Source organism: Gadus macrocephalus, chromosome 5 (assembly GCF_031168955.1).
Source record: "Gadus macrocephalus chromosome 5, ASM3116895v1".
NCBI classification, from domain to species: domain Eukaryota; kingdom Metazoa; phylum Chordata; class Actinopteri; order Gadiformes; family Gadidae; genus Gadus; species Gadus macrocephalus.
In genome coordinates this window covers 21,494,554-21,512,086 of record NC_082386.1, presented here as the reverse complement: position 1 = coordinate 21,512,086, position 17,533 = coordinate 21,494,554, and the positions used below count along the sequence as shown (strand labels likewise).

The 17,533-nt window shown below is 52.0% G+C and overlaps 1 protein-coding gene across 1 annotated transcript in view; it reads right to left on the bottom strand.

Annotated features, from left to right (window-relative positions):
• mta1 (metastasis associated 1) overlaps positions 1-17,533 on the bottom strand; it is a 30,718-nt gene continuing 13,185 nt past the window's right edge. Inside the window, 8 exon segments of the mRNA XM_060052893.1 lie at positions 1-253; positions 1,029-1,128; positions 1,915-1,999; positions 2,002-2,016; positions 2,495-2,612; positions 3,378-3,441; positions 6,719-6,845; positions 16,694-16,787. Of these exon segments, the coding sequence (XP_059908876.1) occupies positions 35-253; positions 1,029-1,128; positions 1,915-1,999; positions 2,002-2,016; positions 2,495-2,612; positions 3,378-3,441; positions 6,719-6,845; positions 16,694-16,787 (822 nt within the window). The 3' untranslated portion in view covers positions 1-34.

Here is a 17,533-nt window from a genome sequence, read left to right as displayed (position 1 = left end):
ACAGACAGGCAGACGGACAGACAGCCGGTCTTAGTCAGACAGACAGGCAGACGGACAGACTCACGAAGTCCTGCTGGATGTCGGTGAAGTCCTTGCCGTACTTCTCCAGCGCCTCCTCGAACAGGTTGGCCTCGGAGGCGCTCCACTCCTCCATCTCGTCACGGCAGAGCACCGGCCCCCCCTGGGGCACCAGCGCCGCGATGGCCCCCGTCAGGTCGTAGCCCGCCCCGTGGAGCGTGTCCATGGCGTGGAACTGAGGGGGGCAAGGGGACACGTGAAGGGTCGGAGGGGAGGGGCAATTGTGGGTAGGGTAGGATGTGATTGGTTGAGGGGAATATGTGAGCGTGGATAGTGGGACACGTGATTGGTTGAAGGGGACACGTGATTGGTTGAAGGGGACACGTGATTGGTTGAAGGAGACACGTGATTGGTTGAAGGGACACGTGATTGGTTGAAGGGGACATGTGATGGGTTGAAGGGGACACGTGATTGGTTGAAGGGGACATGTGATGGGTTGAAGCCAAGGGGACATGTGATTGGTTGAGGGGAATATGTGAGCGTGGATAGTGGGATATGTGGTTGGTTGAAGGGGACATGTGGTTGGTTGAAGGGGACATGTGATTGGTTGAAGGGGACATGTGATTGGTTGACGGGGACATGTGATTGGTTGAAGGGGGAAAAGGGGTGCGGGCAGCGGAGTGTGATTATTGATTGGGGGATTGTGATTGGTTAGATGCTTCATTGATTGGGGGATTTAGATTTGGATTGGTTCGCTGGTTAACTGAGTATGAAAATGAAGGCTGTGGTTGAATATTAAGTTAAAACGCATTTGGGGTATTTGTAATGATGGCAGATTTGATGTTATTTTTTATTCATATTATTCATGAAATTAAATGAAAAAATAATTCACACACTAAATTGCAACACAGATTTAATCTGAAGTGCTTTTCTCTGTGTGTGTGTCTATGTGCGTGCCTCTGTGTGTGTGTGTGCGTGCGTGCGTGCGTGCACATCTCTGTATGTCTCACCAGAGTGATATCTCTGGAGGCTGCAGCAGCGCTCATGTGGAGGCTGGGCTGCCTGACCGAACTACTGCAGTCCAACGCCCGGGCAAACGTCCCTACTGACCTGAGAGAGGAGAGAGGAGACAGAGAGAGGAGACAGAGACAGAGACAGAGAGACAGAGACAGAGAGACAGAGAGACAGAGAGACAGAGACAGAGAGAGGAGACAGAGACACAGAGAGACAGAGACAGAGACAGAGACAGAGAGACGGAGAGAGGAGAGAGGAGACAGAGAGAGGAGAGAGAAGACAGAGAGAGGAGACAGAGACAGAGAGAGGAGACAGAGACAGAGAGAGACAGAGAGACATAGAGAGAGAGGGGAGAGAGAGGAGAGAGAGAGACAGAGACAGAGAAAGAGAGAGAGGAGACAGAGAGAGGAGACAGAGAGACAGAGACAGAGAGAGAGACAGAGAGAGGAGAGAGGAGACAGAGAGAGGAGAGAGGAGAGACAGAGAGAGGAGAGAGGAGAGACAGAGAGAGGAGAGAGGAGACAGAGAGAGGAGAGAGGAGAGACAGAGAGAGGAGAGAGAGAGAGGAGAGAGGGCGAGAGGAGAGAGAGGGGGAGAGAGGGGGAGAGAGGGGGAGAGAGGAGAGAGGAGAGAGAGGGGGAGAGAGGAGAGAGAGGGGGAGAGAGGAGAGAGACGGGGAGAGAGGAGAGAGGAGAGAGAGGAATAGAGGGGGAGAGAGGGAGAGAGATCAGAAGATGGATAAGAGAATGGGGAGAGAGAAGAGAAAGAATTCAGGAAAGCCATCAACCAACTGCCCAGCCGAGTTGGGGGTCTGTGGCCCTCGTGCTGGTGAGAGACCTTCAGACCTTGGCCTGAGGCTTTGGTAACAAGTGTAGGACTCACCGAGCCACGACGAGGAACTGGTCGATCTGCTTCTCCGTCAGGTTGCTGCTAGGCAACCAGATCCTTTCTTCCATCTTGGATAGCTCCTGCCATCCTCCTCACCTGGGCACATGCACAGACACACACACACACAAACACACAAACACACACGCACAAAAGTGTCAGCGACTGAAGACAAAGCCGCCATCCCATAAATGCAATGTATAGAAATATATCAAGGACTCCACAGCCCCGGTTCGTATGCAGGTGCAAAAACACCAAAACATCAACCTGCACAGGATTAGTCAATTCATACGAAGAATCAGGCAAAAAATACATTTACCTATTTATTTAAAAAAATACAACACAAAGGGCTCATCGGGAGGTTTAAAAAACCTATTCTTACAAAGGGAATAAAAAAGGACACCTCGAATCGACCGTCACTCTGCAGTCGGTTTCAACCAAAACACGACACGTTAAGTGAACACACACACACACACACACACACACACACACACACACCACACACACACACACACACACACACACACACACACACACACACACACACACACACACACACACACACACACACACACACCTTCTTCCATGAGGTCCGTGATGTCTGCCTGGTACTTCGTCCCCACGCGGATCTCCCCCTTGTCGGCCAGCAGCGTCTTCTGCTGCGGGTCGTACACCAGGGAGTAGAAGAAGGCGTCCTGGGAGAGAGGGGGGGGGGCGGGGGGTCACACTGGGAGGACGGGTTCGGGACAGCTTCAGGGACCGAGGAAGGTCCATCTGCGGTATAGGGGCCGATCAGGTGACAGAGAGCAGGGGGGGGGGGGCTTCTCGCTCAAACACGCCTGAGGTTAAGGCCGTTGACGGGGGGGTGACTTTAGGAGTGAAAACACCCAAACCCACCGAGTGTCCCCGCCCCCTGATACTTAAGGGCAGTGGAGGGGGCGCTGGAGGAAGGGAGGGGGGGGGGGAGGAGGAGAGGGGGGGAGGAGGAGGAGGAGGAGAGGAGGAGCAGGAGAGGGGCAGAGGAGGAGGAGGAGGAGGAGGAGGAGGAGGAGGAGGAGGAGGAGGAGAGGGGGGAGGGGGAGGGGGGAGGGAGGAGAGGGGGGGAGGAGGAGGAGAGGAGAGGAGGAGGAGAGGAGGGGAGGAGGAGAGGGGGGAGGAGGAGAGGGGGGAGGGAGGAGAGGGGGGGAGGAGGAGGAGAGGAGGAGGAGCAGGAGGAGGGGGGAGGGGAGGAGAGGGGGGGAGGAGGAGCAGGAGAGGAGCAGAGGGGGGGGGGAGGAGAGGAGTGTACATTCTCCACCCCTGGCCGTCTCTCTGCTCCTCATTACGCTACGTAAAAACTAAAACATTCTGGGTCAATGCAGTGAATAATTTATCCATGAGCCAGACTTTCTAATCTCAGAAATTCACTAAACAGAACTAAGAAAGGAAGAGGCCTGTGTGTGTGCGTGTGTGTGACCAACCTCTCGTTCAAGGTAAGACTTGAGGGCCTCGGTCTCGTTCAGCAGTGTCACACAGCACTTCCCCCTGGAGTAACACACACACACACACACACACACACACACACACACACACACACACACACACACACACACACACACACACACACACACACACACACACACACACACACACACACACACACACACGAGAGAAGGCAGACAAAATACGTTTATTAAGGATGAGCGAAGATGTAGAGAAAAAAATAAAACATAAAAGTAAGAAAGTAGAAAAGAAGGAAAGGAAGGAACAGAGAGTTTATTGTTAGTTGTTTCGTCCTTTGCACAGTTTGTGTGGTTTTTATCTAGTAAAGAAATCTGACGAACCCAACGAAAAATCCAGGCAGTGAACTTCAAACCAGACCGACTGATCTAAATCCTCCTCCATTTTAATTTAGTTTTAGCGGAAAATCTCTAAGGGTTCGTCCTAGACTTTAACTATCGGTGCTTACAAGGGTAATTAAAGGTCACTTGTGATTAATCAGTCAATCATTCTGAAGTGCACTGGTGCACTAAACTGTAAAGCCAAGGGTAACGCATCCAGGAACCAGCACATCACGTGCTAGTCTCCCCAGGAATGCTTTCTCTTTTGTCGATTTAAATGCTTCACATTTTTATGTTTTTACATATTCAGTTAATATTTCCCTATAAAAATAAAATAAATTAAAAAAAGGTATTCAGGAGATTTGGTGAGGTTAGAATACATCTCATATCTCCCTCTGGTGACATCACACATGGGCATGTCCTCCCAGATGATTGACGGGCAGATCAGCCAACTAGCTGGTCCAGCCCACGGGGTCAGCTAGTGATCGACCCCCGTACACCTGGGAGGACACGCCCATGTGTGATGTCACTAGAGGGTCGATTGTGAAATGGCTTGTATTGGCCAATCAACATCCCACCTGGTGGTAAAGGGGAGGGGCTTAAGGTTGTTAAGGAGCAGGGGCCTCATGTACTAATGGCGCATTTCCACTGCAGGGTGCGGAACGGATCGGATCGCAAAGGTGCGGGTCGGATCGCGTTTCCACCGCCAAAAGTGGGCGTGACCCGGACTTTGCCGTACCCGTTCCGACCCCATTCTAGGGACTCCTCCGTTGCGGTACCCAAAACGAGACCAGACGCCTGAAAGGGTACCCTGGAATTCTAGCTACACCCCCCACTCCGTTGATTGGTCGACAGAATCGTCACTTCCGGGTGACGCGGGGATAAAAACAAACAAACAGTAGCCTCGAGGTATTATTCTTTACAATTAACATGTCGCGTAAAAAGCTTGCTTGGGCGAACAAGGAGGTGGAGACGTTCGTCTGCATTCTTGCGGAGGAAGACGTTGTTTACGATGTTTACGTAGTTGCCGCGGCGATTGACATCCGGCCTACCACCAAGGGTACTGTCGGCAGTGGAAACGCGACCTCGGAACTGAGCTGGGCTATACTGCCCTCTCCCTACCGCCCCTTTGCGATCCGATCCGTTCCGCACCCTGCAGTGGAAACGCGGCATAAGACTTGCGTGGATTTCATACTGAAACTTGGCGTACGCCAAAACCCAGAAACTGTCTTACGCACAAATAAATTCAGATGTATCAAAGTGTGCGAACGCATTGGATCCAAGCACGTTTCTTTTGTACATCTCAATCAACGTGGAATTGAGCGCACATGCCGAGGTGCCAAACTCCTCCCTGTCCACGCCCTCATTTAAATATGCAATTTCATTTAAATAGGCCTCTGGACCTGAGATTCACCTCTTAATCCGATCACCTGGCACCATGAACAGAGGCAAAAAACGAAACTTCACGGAGTCTGAGCTCGAGATTTTGCTCCACGAGTTAGAAATGCGCAAGCATATGCTATTGGAACCCTGTCAACAGGGATAAATGCAAAACAAAAGAGAAGTGAGTGGGAGCGTGTTTGCGAGGCCGTCAATGCAGTGGGGTCTCAGCAGCGCACACACTCTGAAATTAAAAAAAAGTGGTCAGACCTCAAGGTGGAGGTGAAGCGGAGGGTTTCTGCCCACCGCCGAAGCGTGGGGGGACGGGAGTGGGGGAACTCTCCCCCTTCGATTTGAGAGTGGCCGCTTTGATCGGTGACACGGCTCTCACCGGAGTGGTGGGAGCCCATGAAGGGGACACCGATCATCCCCAAGGTAAATATGCTGAAGTCATAAATGCTGTAATTATACTGGTCATACAATTGGCTGCTTGCAATACACATAAGTCGTGCGTAAAGATGCCAGGATATTAAAGACTTTGACTAGTGTTTATCAACTTAAATTTTTTATTTTTGAATAGACAAGCAAGGAGAGGGCACGGATTGCTCCGTCGGCCCCGGCGTCTCCAGCGCCCTTCGGATTTGACCATTTGCGATGTCCTCTAACGCTAACGCAGCCATTTTTAAAACAATTTTCTTCATCCATTGCGCATGCTTTTATAGCCACCCATATAATTGCAAGGTGTGTTAATTGTTCATTAGTGTGTCTCTGATGTGCAAATCACTCTGAGTCATTGTTTTTACCTTTTTTCCCAGTTTCCCAGCGTCACCTCTAAGTGTCGCCAAAGGAACAATAGCTGTAGAAACGTGCGTACGACAGCTCTGGAGCTGGCGTGGGGACCGCACATTTTTACGGTCATTTCACGTTTTGTACATCTGAACGTGAGCGTGGAAAAGGACGTACGCCACGTTTTTGTGCGTACGCAACCTTAGTACATGAGGCCCCAGGGCTGAGTCAGACATCCAAGGTTGTAAGGTGGTGCACTGAGGACATGGGAATCAAACCCGGAACCTCACGGCTGATCGTAGAAAAACACCTGAGCCCCTACACCACCCAACCCCATCAGTCTTTATTGGGAATTAATTAATTCAGAATTATTTCACAATTGTTACAGATAATGTTTGTTTTGCTGTTCATTACGATGTGACTTCATTTTGTATTTCAAATTGAGTCTTCACAACGAGCGACGCCCTGGAGAGGAATTGCTCTCATCTGGCAGTTTTTAGGAAGCTTGCTTCAACACGTATGTTTAATACTACTTTACCCCCCCCCCCCCACCCCCGCCATTCAACACAAGCCCATTCAGCATCAGCATCATGATTCATATTAGCGAGCACTTAATTTTTGTGGATTCATTATGGTAATATTTCACACTGTACGGAGGAGACAAAAACAGAGAAAACGTACTTCTAAGTGCACCCGCTAAAAATAAATAAATGGTTCTACGATTTATTTTCAACGTAAAAACTTTGAACCCAAAACAATGAAAGGGCCACACACTCATTAGACCATATGGGGGGGGGGGGGGGGACGACACCGACCTGATGTGTGTTGCGGGCAGCGACTCCAGCTGCCGGGACAGGAAGAGCTCGCGGTGCCGGAGCTGGTGCTTGTGCTTCTCGGGGAGGTCCAGCATCTCTGGGCTCTCCATCTCCTCCTCGAGCTCCCCTGGGGAGGGGAGGGGAGGGGGGGTCGAAGGTCAGAGAGGGAGGGGCACGCACGCTGCTGGAGAACAGGCCTCCCTGGGGGAGACGTGGGAGGTGGAGGAGGAAACACACTCCACCTCTCAGCCTGCGCCCCATCAACGGGTTACAACAACGCCTGCCCCAAACCATGCATTAAAACAAGGTCTGCCCCAAACCATGAATATAAATAACAGTCAATTGAACCATGCTATAAAAGCCTGTTTCGAAAAAAACACACGAAGATGGCCGAAGTAGAAACAATTCTGCTATGTTAATTAAGAAGGGAGATCAGGTTGATCAGACTCAATCGTGATTATTTGCGTTTCAATAACAGATAGACAGAAGAGATGATACGGTCCGGGGATCAGCCCAGAGAGAGCTCCACACCGTGGGGATGGACTGTTCCATAACCTTATTACATATCAAGTGCATGCCGTCGGGGCTGATTACATATTGTATACCACCTTATTATGGTTATATGTTGATTATGCTAATGTCTCCACCCCCCCCCCCCACAAATGACCATACGTGTCTAATTTTTCTTTCAATGTCGAATTAGGAGATAATGCATCTTAATGAGCATTTGTGTGACAAAACAAGGGTTAACAGTCCCCTCTGATTGATACGGATAACGCATGCTAATCAGTGCAAATCACTGCTCACTTGAATAAATAAACCATTCATTCCCAACAGCAGCCACAACAACAACATCAACATCAACAACACCACCACACACAGGGCTGACAAATTAGTCTGAAAATAGTGGATTTCCACAAATGAATGCAGCAGTGCTTTTACTGAAGTCAAGGACAATTCTCCGAGACCAAGAATCAGAGGCTGGGGTGATGAATTCAGGAGAGAAAACACGTTTCAAACACCTTCATTTAGAAAGTACATCACGCTGCTCTCAGAAAAACCCAACGTGACGAATATTCTCGGGGACGAACAAAAAAAATAAACAATTCAATCCCAAAACCTTCAACGCAACAAACCCTCCTCACGTGCACCACGAAGGCACTCTTAAGCGCGAGTTCGATTCCCCAAGTCCCTCAGAGGACCTCGTGGTGGGGGGGTTGTCATGGTCCCCCCCCCGATCAGTGGGCTGGGAGGCCTCGTGTCCGTTTGGTAACACGGTAATGAGAGCAGTGCGCCAAGCTCTGTCCGACTGCTTTCAGTCCTGAAGAACACGATAAAACAGCAGTGCTTAGACGAACACACAGAGAGCGGTACGAACACCGGGAGGGAGTGAGAGGAGAGACCGGTAGAACACTGAGGGAGGGAGTGAGAGGAGAGACCGGTAGAACACTGAGGGAGGGAGTGAGAGGAGAGACCAGTAGAACACAGAGGGAGGGAGTGAGAGGAGAGACCAGTAGAACACAGAGGGAGGGAATGGAGAGAACGGTACGAACACTGAGGGAGGGAGTGAGAGGAGAGACCAGTAGAACACAGAGGGAGGGAGTGAGAGGAGAGACCAGTAGAACACTGAGGGAGGGAGTGAGAGGAGACCAGTAGAACACGAGGGAGGGAATGGAGAGAACGGTACGAACACTGAGGGAGGGAATGGAGAGAGAGACCAGTACGAACACCGAGGGAGGGAGTGAGAGGAGAGACCAGTAGAACACAGAGGGAGGGAGTGAGAGGAGAGACCAGTAGAACACAGAGGGAGGGAGTGAGAGGAGAGACCGGTACGAACACTGAGGGAGGGAGTGAGAGGAGAGACCAGTAGAACACTGAGGGAGGGAGTGAGAGGAGAGACCAGTAGAACACTGAGGGAGGGAATGAGAGGAGAGACCAGTAGAACACAGAGGGACGGAATGAGAGGAGAGACCGGTAGAACACAGAGGGAGGGAGTGAGAGGAGAGACCAGTAGAACACAGAGGGAGGGAGTGAGAGGAGAGACCAGTAGAACACAGAGGGAGGGAGTGAGAGGAGAGACCAGTAGAACACTGAGGGAGGGAGTGAGAGGAGAGACCAGTAGAACACAGAGGGAGGGAATGGAGAGGAGAGACCAGTAGAACACAGAGGGAGGGAGTGAGAGGAGAGACCAGTAGAACACAGAGGGAGGGAGTGAGAGGAGAGACCAGTAGAACACAGAGGGAGGGAGTGAGAGGAGAAACCAGTAGAACAAAGAGGGAGGGAGTGAGAGGAGAGACCAGTAGAACACTGAGGGAGGGAGTGAGAGGAGAGACCAGTAGAACACAGAGGGAGGGAATGGAGAGGAGAGACCAGTAGAACACAGAGGGAGGGAGTGAGAGGATAGAGCAGTAGAACACAGAGGGAGGGAGAGAGAGGAGAGACCAGTAGAACACAGAGGGAGGGAATGGAGAGGAGAGACCAGTAGAACACAGAGGGAGGGAGTGAGAGGAGAAACCAGTAGAACAAAGAGGGAGGGAGTGAGAGGAGAGACCAGTAGAACACTGAGGGAGGGAGTGAGAGGAGAGACCAGTAGAACACAGAGGGAGGGAGTGAGAGGAGAGACCAGTAGAACACAGAGGGAGGGAATGGAGAGAACGGTACGAACACTGAGGGAGGGAGTGAGAGGAGAGACCAGTAGAACACAGAGGGAGGGAGTGAGAGGAGAGACCAGTAGAACACTGAGGGAGGGAGTGAGAGGAGACCAGTAGAACACGAGGGAGGGAATGGAGAGAACGGTACGAACACTGAGGGAGGGAATGGAGAGAGAGACCAGTACGAACACCGAGGGAGGGAGTGAGAGGAGAGACCAGTAGAACACAGAGGGAGGGAGTGAGAGGAGAGACCAGTAGAACACAGAGGGAGGGAGTGAGAGGAGAGACCGGTACGAACACTGAGGGAGGGAGTGAGAGGAGAGACCAGTAGAACACTGAGGGAGGGAGTGAGAGGAGAGACCAGTAGAACACTGAGGGAGGGAATGAGAGGAGAGACCAGTAGAACACAGAGGGACGGAATGAGAGGAGAGACCGGTAGAACACAGAGGGAGGGAGTGAGAGGAGAGACCAGTAGAACACAGAGGGAGGGAGTGAGAGGAGAGACCAGTAGAACACAGAGGGAGGGAGTGAGAGGAGAGACCAGTAGAACACTGAGGGAGGGAGTGAGAGGAGAGACCAGTAGAACACAGAGGGAGGGAATGGAGAGGAGAGACCAGTAGAACACAGAGGGAGGGAGTGAGAGGAGAGACCAGTAGAACACAGAGGGAGGGAGTGAGAGGAGAGACCAGTAGAACACAGAGGGAGGGAGTGAGAGGAGAAACCAGTAGAACAAAGAGGGAGGGAGTGAGAGGAGAGACCAGTAGAACACTGAGGGAGGGAGTGAGAGGAGAGACCAGTAGAACACAGAGGGAGGGAATGGAGAGGAGAGACCAGTAGAACACAGAGGGAGGGAGTGAGAGGATAGAGCAGTAGAACACAGAGGGAGGGAGAGAGAGGAGAGACCAGTAGAACACAGAGGGAGGGAATGGAGAGGAGAGACCAGTAGAACACAGTGGGAGGGAGTGAGAGGAGAGACCGGTAGAACAGAGGGAGGGAGAGAGAGGAGAGACCAGTAGAACACAGAGGGAGGGAATGAGAGGAGAGACCGGTAGAACACAGGGAGGGAGTGAGAGGAGAGACCAGTAGAACACAGAGGGAGGGAATGAGAGGAGAGAGCAGTAGAACACAGAGGGAGGGAGAGAGAGGAGAGACCAGTAGAACACTGAGGGAGGGAATGAGAGGAGAGACCAGTAGAACACAGAGGGAGGGAATGAGAGGAGAGACCGGTAGAACACAGAGGGAGGGAGTGAGAGGAGAGACCAGTAGAACACAGAGGGAGGGAATGAGAGGAGAGACCGGTAGAACACAGAGGGAGGGAGTGAGAGGAGAGACCAGTAGAACACAGAGGGAGGGAGTGAGAGGAGAGACCAGTAGAACACAGAGGGAGGGAATGAGAGGAGAGAGCAGTAGAACACAGAGGGAGGGAGTGAGAGGAGAGACCAGTAGAACACAGAGGGAGGGAGAGAGAGGAGAGACCAGTAGAACACTGAGGGAGGGAGTGAGAGGAGAGACCAGTAGAACACAGAGGGAGGGAATGAGAGGAGAGAGCAGTAGAACACAGAGGGAGGGAGTGAGAGGAGAGAGCAGCAGGCCGGTGGGGAGACGGGGAGAGAAGATTTGAATCGTTAGTGAAAGACGTGACGGCAGAGAGTCAAATGAGGAGAACTAGAGACGGTAAAAAAAAAAAAATGAAAAGAGGAACGCACGTTGAGAACCAAAGAGACCGAGACACGGAGAGAGACAGGCCGAGAGAGAGACAGACCGAGACACAGACAGACAGACGCACACAAAGACACATACACACACACACACACACCAAGAGAGAGAGAAAGACAGAGATAGAGGCAGACACACACACAGGCAAACAGACACACAGACAGACAGACACACACAGACAGACAGAGAGAGCGAGCGAGCGAGCGAGAGACAGAGACTGAGAGAGCGAGAGCAAGAGTGAGAGAGAGCGAGCGAGCGAGCGCATGGTGATGGAGAGATCAGTGGGCGCGTGCTCCAACGCATCGGCAGCTTCATTAGAGGAAGACACGCACAACCTGGAGAGAGGAACACAACGCACAACCTGGAGAGAGGAACACAACACACAACCTGGAGAGAGGAACACAACGCACAACCTGGAGAGAGGAACACAACACACAACCTGGAGAGAGGAACACAACACACAACCTGGAGAGAGTACACAACACATAACGCACAACCTGGAGAGAGGAACACAACACACAACCTGGAGAGAGGAACACAACACACAACCTGGAGAGAGGAACACAACACACAACCTGGAGAGAGGAACACAACACACAACCTGGAGAGAGGAACACAACGCTGGCAGTTCTTTTTTTTCAGCACTGGAGTCGTGTTGTGGCCAAAATCAATACTTACCCATTCACTCCCTTAACACACACACACACACCCAACAGGGGGGAATGCCCCTAATAAAGGATTACTGCCAATATTAAAAAGGCGTGATTTGCACACAAGGGTGAAAAAGACGGTGTGTGCATGTCGCGTGTGTGTATTGAATTGCATTTGCATGCGCGTGTGCGTGCGTGCGTGCGTGCGTGCGTGCGTGCGTGCGTGCGTGCGTGCGTGTGTGTGCGTTTCTCCCCACCCAAAGCAGGGTCATCATCGCCCCGGTGAATTGTGGGACATAAATCCCAGAGAAGGAAGTACGAGAACCACTAAATCCCATAGGAACATTACACATTAAGATCAACACATTAAAAATCACCAAGTTGGGCGGCGCTGTGAACTCCGTGACCACACAGGATGAGAATAAAGATGGGATGGAAAGAGGACGAAAGGGCGTCAACCGCTCGACGCACCGCTTCAGAGGGGGACAAGGAGACTGATCCAGGTGAGGTGCCTTGCTCCAGGTAGACTATGGTATGCAGGGGTCTGGGAGTTAGGGGGTTTCAAACTCGCAACTTCCAAACCATCCTGCTGCTCAATGGCAACAAGGGCTCCTTAACCCCCCCCCCCCCCCCAAACGAATGAAGAAAAATTGGGTAATTAAGTTAATGAAGACGACACGCGCTGCATAAACATGTTGACGCCACATTAACATATGATGCGTGGGCCGTCCCCAGCTTTGTGTTATTTCTAATTATTTTCAGTAATTGATTTAAATGAGGAGGTCCACACACCACTGTCACAGCTTCAGCCAGCCATGCACAGCCGAGAGCACCACGGCTGAACCCATGGAGATGTGTACAGCTGAGATACTGCTGCCGTTAGGTGTGTATGTTAAGGGGACACGCACACGCACAGCAAAACTCCACTCCTCCCCTATTCCCTTCCTTCCTACACTCTCGCCTCCTCTCCTTATCAACACCACATTATTCACAATTTGCTTCTCCATCTTACACGTCCAAAGCAATTATCAATTATTGATGAATGAGTCGCTGTACCGGTACAGTCAGCGAGAGAGAGTAAGGAGAGAGAGAGAGAGAGAGTAAGGAGACAGAGAGAGAGAGAGAGAGAGAGAGAGAGAGAGAGAGAGAGAGAGAGAGAGAGAGAGAGAGAGAGAGAGAGAGAGAGAGAGTAAGGAGAGAGTAAGGAGAGAGTAAGGAGAGAGTAAGGAGAGAGATAGAGTAAGGAGTAAGGAGAGAGGAGAGAGAGAGAGAGAGAGAGAGAGTAAGGAGAGAGTAAGGAGAGAGTAAGGAGAGAGAGAGAGGAAGGAGAGAGAGAGAGGAAGGAGTAAGGAGAGAGGAGAGAGAGGAGAGGAGAGAGAGAGAGAGTAAGGAGAGAGTAAGGAGAGAGAGAGAGTAAGGAGAGAGAGAGAGTAAGGAGAGAGAGAGAGTAAGGAGTAAGGAGAGAGGAGAGAGAGAGAGAGGGAGAGAGAGTAAGGAGAGAGAGAGCCAGAGAAGCAAGGAGTGAGGAGAGAGAGAGCGAGCGCGAGCTAAGGAAGGAGGAAGGAGATACGAGGAGAAACCTGAGCAGAAAAAGGTGTAGGGGGGACACACACACACACACACACACACACACACACACAATGAGTTGGTTCTACAACCAAAACATGTAATTCCAAGCTGCTGTCATCAACCACATTACACCAAATACTATTGTTTACAAAAATAACAACACTGCCAGAAGTGGAGCGGGTTGTACCCCGTGTCCCCCCCCCTCTGTCTGCCCTCCCTCCCTGCGTTGTACCCCGTGTCCCCCCCCCTCTGTCTGCCCTCCCTCCCTGCGTTGTACCCCGTGTCCCCCCCCTCTGTCTGCCCTCCCTCCCTGCGTTTGTTTGGACTGGTCGCCCCGGCGTCTGAACCCCCGGAATACCGTCTGGCACCGGGCCGGCCACTAATGGGGATCGAAGACAACTGTAAATAAACCAGGGAATAAACAGGACACACACACACACACACACACACACACACACACACACACACACACACACACACACACACACACACACACACACACACACACACACACACACACACACACACACACACACACACACACAGTGAGGATGCTACGGGAACGAGAGCGACCAATAACAATCCATTACTGCTGAACTTCAATAACAGGGCGACGCTGGAGAGGAGGGAGACCGACTCGTTCCAGAATGTTCAATTTCTGGAACGAGGAAGCACCAGCGAGGAATCCTGCAAGACTGACGCAATCACCAGCGAGTCAGGAGGCTAATTTGGTCACAGGGGGGGGGGGCGGGCTTATGGCGCGTTTCCAACGGCGGGGTCGGTTCGGTATGAATAGGTGCAGCACGGTTCGCGTTTCCACCGCCAAAAGTGGGCGGGGTCGGGACTTGAGAGCCGTACTCATCTTTCAGTACTCCTTCAGTGGGGTACCAAGACGTCTGAAAGGGGGCCAACAAGTTCGAGCTACACACGCCGTCCGTTGATTGGTCGACAGAATCGGTCACTTCCGTGCCAGAGGGATAACAAACAAACAAACAAACACGTTACCCGCAAGGTATTCCAGGACAACGGCGAAAGCTTAGTTTAATGAAGAAAATGTGGCGCAAAAGTTTGCCGTCGTTCTTGGACATCCTACATCGTTGGTCTTTGTCCATTGTGCGCGTTCTTCTTTTTCCTTGGAATTATTATTAGGCTACACTGTCGGGCTGCCATGAGGTCACGATGCTTATGTAGCTGCCGCGGCTATCGCCATCCGGCTTAAACCCCGCCCATCCGTAAGGGTACTGGAAACGCGAGCCGTAACTGAGCTGGCTATACCGAACCCTCACTACTGGGCTGAGGCGTGCTGGTTCCGAAACGCGCCCTCCGGTGGGAACGCGCCATTATAGGCTGGGACCAAGTTGGGGGGGGGGGGGGGGGTCTTCAAAGAGGTCCCTTCCAAGGTGAGCCCGTAAATGCATATATTCAAACTTCATAACGGATCTGCAATAAACTGCACCAGAAAAAATATCAACCAGCAGCTCTTCGCTTCAGACCCTGCTAAAGTGAGCGTGCACAAAGACAGACAGACACACTCGAACCCAGGGCCCAGGATAGACGCAGAGACCAGGCCAGGGCACATCATCACCAGATCAACACGTGTCTATTCCGATGAGCATGACCTCAGCGTCCGTCACGCACGTGGGCGTGGGCGGACCGCTTGGTGCCGGCCCGCCGTGCTCTGTACCGACCGACCAGTGGTGACGCTCCACCACATGTGTAGTCAGTACCTTAGTAGGACGGCCGCCCGCCACGACCTCTTCCCCAAAAGACAGACGGCTCGCACTACAAGCGACCGCTTCAGTGACGCCTCCACGTTTTAAGAACAAAACCTCAGTCGAACGTGTTAACGTGCAGCCGGGGCGTGGAGAGGTCGCCATGGTTGGTACGCAAACATGGCGACCGGCGTGGGGATGGGCGGAAACTGAAATCACCATGGCAACAACATAGCCACGGGTTTGAAACAGAGGCGCCAACGATTGAACTTCCGTGAAATCATTATTTTGACATAAAAACCTTTTTAAAAAATGTGCTCATGTGTCATTTCGGCACAATCACTCTCACACAGACACAGACCGACACACACAACTCTGGAAAAACACAATGTGCTAAACAATAAACAGTGTGGGTACGAACACACAAATGTGCATGAACACACACACACACACACACACACACACACACACACACATATACAAGCCCACACGAAAATAAACATGCGCGTTCTCAGACACGGGCGGTTGCCAGACTGACGCTGTGTGGTCCGACAGAACAAATACTGCTGGACTGGAACCTAACCCCCCGAGTGAGACTCTGAGGCCAGGGACACACACATCAGCTGTATATACCACAACACGCCCATAAAATGACATGCCCAATTGTTCATACACACATAGGCACTTACTTGGACGCTCAGACACACACAAAGACTTCAGTTTCAACATTAACTCAAAGAGCTTAATTTCACAACAAAAAAATAAAACATGGAGCATTGCTCATAAAGACACACGCAGGAGGAAAACACACACACACACACACACACACACACACACACACACACACACACACACACACACACACACACACACACACACACACACACACACACACACACACACACACACACACACACACACACACACACAGAGCTTAGTCTTGGGCGCCAAACGGTGTTTCCATGACGACGCCGGTGTTGTGTCACCCCGAGTGACCCAATTCTAATCGCCGTGCCGGCCCAACGGACGCTCTGACCTTGAAAATATGCTTCACTTCCTCCCCAGGTCGGGCTGGGGCCAAACTGTTGACAAACACGCGCTTTTATTTTGGCTAGTTCACCGTCCAGCGGTCCGTCCGTACCTCTGGCCGTACCGTCGCAGCGGTACACGTAGAGCGCTGCGTGCGTTTGAGTTACAATCAGAATGGAAGAGAGGAAGACATGGACGGAATGTCCCAGAACAACGTCTCGTAACCACTGCTCTCGCATCATCACCCCATACATGCCCTGGCCATGCGTACGTGATGGCGTCGTGTATGAAGGACAATAAGTGCGATTCGGATCCGAGCGGCGGAACGTCGTAGAGAAGGGAATCTCAACGTTTTGTACCCGACCGTTTCACCGGTGGAAACATCAGAGTTTGTGTTTGAACAGAAACACAGCCTCACACGTACCTCCAGCTCACCACACACACTCCAACAAGCACAGACACATTGGATGACTCACAGATTTGGAAGGACACACACACGTTTTTCTCTCTCTCTTTTATCCCGGCCCTCGTGTGATTGGTCGAGGCTTAACGAGAGCTTGGCCCGACGGCAATAGGAAGGCCGAGTGGCCCTCGACCGGCGGCGGCGTGTGCGTGCCGGAGCGCGGTCGAGGTGTGCGGTGAACTCACGGGCGTGCTTGTCTGCCAGGGCGATGAGGGTGCTCGAGATGTCCCTCCGTCGGTAGAAACAGACCACTTTGGCCTCCACGTTCCCATTGGCCGTCTGCAGCGGCGGAACCGGCAGGAAAGAAGAGGGAAGACAATTGCAGTTACCACAGCAACAAGTGGTTGCCGCACGGAGGAGTTGTGCGCACGCCGACCCTCCACACACACACAGAGTTTGTTTTAGGTTTTTCAGAGCGGTTAACACGAGGCGTTATGCAGTGTCCCTGGCCCAGATCAATACGCCCGTGGCTGCTGCGTCTCCTTAAGGGCTCGTCTGCGTCTCCTCCCGATCCCAGGGCCTCCGGAAGCCCAGTCAGACCTACCGGCCCCCAGATGTGAGGAGGGGCACGGTGGAGGAGACAGAGAGACGACCGGCCGCCCTAAGCCCCAGCGAGGGGCTTTTACCCCTGGTTAATGAGGGGCGCGCTGAGTTCGGTGAGGACCGACTGTAGGGTGGGTGTGTGACCTGGCCATAGACCAACGTGCACAGTAGCCTCAGGGATGATCAGCTATAGGGTTCCGGGCCGTATATCAAGGTTGGCAATTTAGCTAAATATTACGATTTTTCCACTATAAAAAACAATCGTGGAATTCGTTCATTGTGCGTTTCGGAAGTTTTGTGATGACGAAGCCCAGCGACGGGGGGGGGGGGGGGGGGGGAGGCGAGAATACATGACGCTGGAAAGAGGATCGAGCAATAATAAACTGCATGCGTCCAACTGCCCCGTGACCGACGCGGAAAGACATTCTCATCCCCTCTGCGTTGGGACGTTTCTCTCAAACGTTCCTTCAGAAATGTCGCGT